The 6929-nt window shown below is 37.8% G+C and overlaps 1 protein-coding gene and 1 non-coding gene across 2 annotated transcripts; both read right to left on the reverse strand.

Annotated features, from left to right (window-relative positions):
* Positions 1-5151: 5151 nt before the first annotated feature.
* On the reverse strand, positions 5152-5529 carry LOC122889117 (60S ribosomal protein L10-like). The gene has a single exon (XM_044224019.1). It carries the CDS (start codon positions 5502-5504, stop codon positions 5202-5204), a length of 303 nt encoding a protein of 100 aa, XP_044079954.1. The 5' UTR covers positions 5505-5529; the 3' UTR covers positions 5152-5201.
* Positions 5530-5564: 35 nt separating this feature from the next.
* LOC122890808 lies at positions 5565-5698 on the reverse strand. Its single transcript, XR_006381229.1, has one exon. It is a non-coding gene; the product is annotated as a small nucleolar RNA SNORA70 (small nucleolar RNA).
* Between the last annotated feature and the right edge of the window lie 1231 nt (positions 5699-6929).

The raw sequence follows: 6929 nt of genomic DNA on the forward strand, positions 1-6929 counted from the left end.
TAAATCTTTAGCTAGAGTCACTATGAAAAAAAAGAGAGAATGCTGAAATAAATAAAATCAGAACTGAAGGAGGAGAAGTAACAACGAAATCCCAGAAATTCAAAGGATTATGAGAGACTACTATGAAAAATTATATTTGAAAATCTAGAAAGAAATGAATAAATTTCTAGAAACATACATTTGTCCAAAACTGAATCAGGAAGAAATAGAAAATGTGAACAGACCAATTACTAGTAATGAAATTGAATGAGTAATCAAAAACTACTAAACAAGCAAACCCAGAGGTCTTCCTGGATTAATTCTACTAAACGTGCAAGAAAAGCTAATATTTATTCTTCTCAAACTATTCCAAGAGTGGGGCACCTGGATGGCTCAGTGGGTTAAAGCCTCTGCCTTTGGCTCAGGTCATGATCCCAGGGTTCTGGGATCGAGCCCCACATCTGGTTCTCTGCTTGGCAGGGAGTCTGTTTCCTCCTCTCTCTCTCTCTCTCTGCCTACTTGTGATCTCTATCTGTCAAATAAATAAAATCTTAAAAACAAACAAACAAACAAACAAACAAACAAAAACTATTCCAAGAACTAGAAGAGGAAAACTCAGTTCTATTCTTTGAGGCCAGCACTACCCTGATGCCAAAACCAAAGAGACACCAGAAAAAAAGGACAACTATACGCCAATATCCCTGGTGAACATAGATGTGAAAATCTTAAAGAAACAAATATTTGCAAACCAAATTTAAAAATACATTCAAAGAATCATCAACCACAATCAAGTGAGAGTTATTCCAGAGATGGCAGACTGGTTCAGTATCTATGAATTAATCAGTGTAGTATACCACAAGAATAAAATGAAGAGTGAGAATCACATGATCAAATTGATAGATTCAGAAAAAAGCATTTGACAAAATTCAACACCTATTCACAATAAAAACTGTCAATATGTGTGTTTAGGAGGAGCATACCTCAACATAATAGAGGTCATATATGAAATACCCACAGCTAATATAATGGTCAAAAACATAGTTTTTTTTCTAAGATTAGGAACAAGACAAGGACGTCCATTCTTGACACTTTTATTCAATGTATTAATGGAAGTTTTAGCTACAGCAGTCAGATAAAAAAAATTGAAGAAGAAGGGGGGTAGGAGAAGAAGAAGAAAAGGAATAAATAAAAGCATCCAAATTGGTAAAGAAAAAGTAAAACTGTTACTATTTATAGATGATATGATACTTTACATACAGAAAACCCTAAAGACGCTACCAAAAATCTATCAGAATTAGTAATTGAGTTCAGTAAAGTTGTAGAGTGCATAATTAATATATAGAAACCTGCTGCATTTCTATACAGTAAAAGCTAAAGAGAAATTAAGAAAACAATCCTATTTGCAAATGATATATCTAATAAGGGGTTGATATCCAAAATATATATAGAATTTATATAACACAACACCAAAATAATAACCACAACAACAATCTGATTAACAAAAAAAAAAAAAAAATGAGACTTGAGCATAGAGAGTCAATTATCATATGGCTTCGCTTACTTGTGGAGCATAAGGTAACACGGAGGACACAGGGAGATGCAGAGGAGAAGTGGGTTGGGGGAAATCGGAGGGGGAGATGAACCATGAGAGACTGCGGACTCAGAAACAAACTGAGGATTTTGGAGGGGAGAGAGGTGGGGGGTTGGGTGAGCCTGGTGGTGGGTATTAGGGAGGGCTCCTATTGCTTGGAGCACTGGGTGTGGTGCATAAACAATGAATTCTGGAACGCTGAAAAAAAATAAAAAAAATAAAATGGGACTTGAAGTTGACTCTTTTCCCACTTAAGAAATACTTCTTAGAGGGTGGTTCAGTGAGTTGGGTCTCTGCCTTTGGCTCAGGTCATGATCTCAGGGTCCTGGGATCAAGCCCTGCATTAGACTCTCTGCTCAGTGGGAAGGCTGCTCCCCGCCCCCACCTTCCGCCTGCCCGCCTCTCTGCCTACTTGTGATCTCTGCCTGTCAAATAAATAAATAAAATCTTTTAAAAAAAATACTTCTTTTAAAGCACACTATTAATACATTATTTTACATTATTATGAAGAGGGTTTCTATAACTCAAATTCTATCGGTCGCAGATCTTAATTTATCTATACAGAAATTGATGCTCACTGAGTTTTTTAAGCAGAAAAGAAAGGTATTAAAAGGATACTGGGTAGCTCATAGAAACTTTAGAGGGGTGGGGAGGCAGGCTTAGAGCATCTGCAACCAGAAGAAATGCCTGGACTCACCCATTGTGAGGATACTGCTGAGTTCTAGATGGGCAGTTTGCTAGGTTGACATTATGGGCAGTGAAGCAGACACCACAACTACTAGCATGATGTCACTCCTGTCTGAGAACTGCAGCAGCCAGACCAGATGCACCACAAACCCCTTTCCTGGACATCACTAACTCTTGGTTGAAAATCTACTTGGTGGGGCACCTGGGTGGCTCAGTGGATTGAGCCGCTGCCTTCGGCTCAGGTCGTGATCTCGGGGTCCTGGGATCGAGTCCAGCATCGGGCTCTCTGCTCAGCAGGGAGCCTGCTTCCCTTCCCCTCTCTCTGCCTGCCTCTCTGCCTACTTGTGATCTCTCACTGTCAAATAAATAAATAAAATCTTAAAAAAAAAAGAAAAAAAGAAAATCCACTTGGTGTTGCTGGGTCATGAGACTGTGCGCCACATGCAAAGGGAGTTCAAGGGAGCAAACATTTTCAGTTTTTATGCTGTGAGGTGTTTCTAGAATCATGGGAGCCCCAAAAGAGTAATGATGTCTCACAAGAGTATTTAGAATAAAATATGAAATTACTCAGCATCATCACCATTGTCTGCCTCCTTCCAACTCCTTCATGTGCCTGTGGCAATTGTGAATTAATGGTGAGAGCACTTTGTTTGAATTTAACAATGAAATCTTTGAGGGTGTTGGGTCCGTTATCGAAGGAACGAGACTGAGACAAAGTTACGCAAAGCCTTACTCTATGCCAAGCATTAGAAGTCAGACTGACCGGCCAGGGCCGCCTCCGAAGAGAGTGACGCCCCTTGGTCTTACAGGCTAGTTTTTACAGGGCACAATCGCAGACATCTGCATATGTGGCTTTGGCTGATTGGATGTCTCCTACCTGTGTGTTTTAGTAACGGTTACCTGGAACCGATACTAGTAACTGTTGAGGCATTTATTAAACAACAAAATGGCCTTGTTTTAGGTGTGTGTTTTAGTAACAGTTACTTGGAACTGATATCAATAACTGTTGAAGCATTTATTAAACAACAAAAAGTCTACCTAGGCAACATGGAGTCACTATGGCTAAGTAGGCCCAGGCAGGCCCTAGGGGGTTAACATGTTTTAATGTGGAATCGACCCCAACAGAGGGTTTTCCTTGTGTGTTAAAAAAACCACTTTTTAGATGTTTTAAATATAAGATCACTTTTAATTTCTCTAAATAAACATATCAAGTAGTAATTACTAGTATCCTCATAAATTTAGCCAGAGAGAAGTTATAAAAATTGGCCAGAGTCACAGAACTGATGAGTGATGTAAGGATTTTAATCTAGGAAATCTGGTTCCAATGCTCATACTCTGAATGTTCTGAAGGTAACCCTATATCTTAAAATAACTTTTGTGTGGTTGTGGTGATGGGAAACTACATATTTTTATTCTTGACCAGATTTATTAGAATATCTTTCTATACCAGTAATGAAGAAGTGGGGGAAAATCTATCATTTTGCTATCAGTGTATCTGCTTTATGTTACTGAAATTAGGGGTGTTTTTGTTTTAGCTTGTTTTGGACATAAGACTGTGATATGCATGCAAAGTGTTAGAATTTTTTCCCAGGAAAGAAAACATTTGTCAACAATGGAACATTTTCTTCATGGATTTTCTTCCCACTTCCTCTCCATTCCAAACCTGTTTAAAAATGTTTTGACCTGGTTTAAATACCGTGTTTCTCAAGGTCAACAAAGAAACTTGCATGAATTTGTAAATTATGTATTAAATATCAGAAGACACATTAATGAAGGCAAAGAGCAATGGATTAATTACAAAGGGCAATTAATTCCTTTAATTAAATGTATGTGGGTATTACCATCTCATTCCCCAGAGTAAGAGTTTACCAATTGTAGATACCTACTTAAATTCTCTAACTATCCCAAATTTTAAGAGAAGGCAAAACATATTAGTGCTACTCCTTTTCAACTGAAGTTACTACAATATACAGATGAACTGTGACTATAGTCAGTGGCTAGGATATAATGTAATATACAGATGGAGCGGTGACTTGTGTATGTATACATGGGTGACCAGGTCCAACCATTTCACTTTCTGCAAAGGTTAACACATGGCTAATACATGTGATTGCTCAAAAGCTGCCCATTGGGACAATGGTTTTGAAGAACTCTACATTTGTATGGTAATGATTATTACTTATCATGATTATTTCAAATTTTAATAATGTCCCTAAACTATGAAAGCAATAGACTTATTCCTCAATCATTAAAAAATAAGTTGAGTAAGTATATATATTTATTAAATGTCCATTTCAATCTCAATGATATTCACTATTTACTTTTACAGCACCATTAAAATAGCAAGTAGTTCCTTTTCTGCCATCATTTCAAGAAAAGTGATTTTTCATCAGACTTTTGATTTGTCAACTTGTGCACATTTACTTGATGCAACTGCTATGAAGTATTTAACAAATCACGTTTTTTTTTTTCAACCCGTTATAGTTTCATTAGCTATGACGGCCACATTTTCAACACATGCATAAATGCATCGATTTACTGAATAGCAAGACATAGACAAACAGGATTTAAATATATTCATAGAACATTCTACTTGTAACAATCACTTGGGACTTTATAAAATTACATAGAGGACTAGTTCTCAGGAATAGGGTAACTATTTATTCCCAGTGTGGAGCCTCTAGGTTATGTATAGATTATATTTAGCTAAAGGAATCTATTTTGTCTTGCCAGGTTTTCTGTCAGGTATTGATGTTCCAACTAGCTTCCAGCTATAGCTATTTGTTTCAATTCTATTCTCCATCAGGAACACAACTTTCTCTAACTGTTCATTTTCTTCTCTTAGGGTTCCTTTTCCTCTGTAAATTCATTTTTTTTTTTTTTGACAGGAAGTCGGATTTATTGGTGGGCATGAATATGACGGGAAGGGGTAGTGCTAAGGTTCTCATGAGTGCAGAGCCCTCCATTTGTCCAATGGACCACGGTTAGGGATGTATTTGACCCCACAGCCATCTGGGATAAGCCGCTTTTCAGCCACCATGTCTTCAAATTCATCCGCATTGAACTTAGTAAAGCCCCACTTCTTGGAGATGTGGATCTTCTGGCGGCCAGGGAACTTGAACTTGGCCCTGTGTAGGGCCTCAATCACATGCTCCTTGTTCTGCAGCTTGGTACGGATGGACATGATGACTTGGCCAATGTGGACCCTGGCTACTGTGCCCTGGGGCTTTCCAAAGGCACCCCGCATACCTGTCTGCAGCCTAAATTGGAGATAGGCATGAGGTCAGACCCCAGCATCCACCAAAAGGGCTGTCTCCAAGGTCCCTTAGGGCAACCCATACAATCAACAGGCTGCATACACTACCGAGGAGGCTACTGTTTGCAGCCATGGCACACTGGGCCCCCACAGACAAAGAGCACAGTCAGCTTAATTGGCTGCAGATCCTCTGTAAATTCAAATATTGCTATGTAAAATCAAATATTGCTACAACTCAGAAGGAGCCCATATTGTGTACCTATTATGCAACCACAAATAATTTGGAGAAAATACTGACCTTGTTAACCCAATTCTTACAACTAAGTAGGCAAAGTTACAACCTAAACTTTGTCAGGACATGATCCAATCAGTGGTTTAAATAAGCATGTCTATTGGTTTGTATATATTTTTCATACTAAATGTAATTTTTTGTGTGTAATTTCTATTAGCAACTGTTACTGGCTTCCTCTTCCAAGATGAATCCAAGAGTATTTGAAGATTAAAAAATACCAAGAAAATTGTGAAAAACCTTTAGGCAATAGGGGGTTGAGATAATTAGGGAAATTAATGACTCTGACCTGAGCAGTAGGTAGCCTCAATGGACTGTGATAGAAGTAATACAGGACACGTTTCTTGGAGTTCTGTTCTTGCTTATCCCCATCATTGCCTTGAGAAATACATCTGTAAATAAAGATCTCAGAAAGTAAGTGCATACTAACTGATCTCTAGCTTGTGTTTTTCCAATGTCCCAGGGCTGGCAAATCATAATCTAAGGAGTGCCTTCCCCCTGAGAAATGAAGAGTAAAACCCTAATCTGTAGTCCTCTCTTACAGACTGAGGAACTGCTGACTAGCTTTCTAAAACCTAGGTTTCTTCATTATCAGGCCTAGACGTTAAAATGATAAGATATTTGAGGAGCCTAAAAATTTAAAAGGGAACAAGAGCATATTGTACTACAGATTTCCATTGGGAACAGGCATATTAGAAAGATGGACCAAGAATATAAAAACCAATCTAATGAAATGCTCTAACGAATCATTAAGAAGAGATTAACAGTATGTCTTTGAACAAGAAAACATAAGAATAAGAATAGATGCTAGTCATAACTTTTTTGAAAGAATGAACAATGTATAGAACTAAATATCTGAAAACATAAAATCAAATAATCAGTTAACTCACTGAAAGTCTAGATTGAGTAAATCTTATAGAAGTTAGGAAACTTCTGTAAAGGGCCAGCTAGTAGAGTTTCAGGCTTGTGGGCGATATATGATATCTGTCATATAAATAATTTTTAAAAATATTTAAGAATGTAAAAACCAAGGCTCCTTGCTCAGTGAGGAGCCTTCTTCTCCTGTCTGTTTCTCTCCCTGCTTGTGCTTTCTCTCTCTCTCTGACAAATAAATAAAATATGAGAAA

Source organism: Neovison vison, chromosome 11 (assembly GCF_020171115.1).
Source record: "Neovison vison isolate M4711 chromosome 11, ASM_NN_V1, whole genome shotgun sequence".
NCBI lineage: Eukaryota > Metazoa > Chordata > Mammalia > Carnivora > Mustelidae > Neogale > Neogale vison.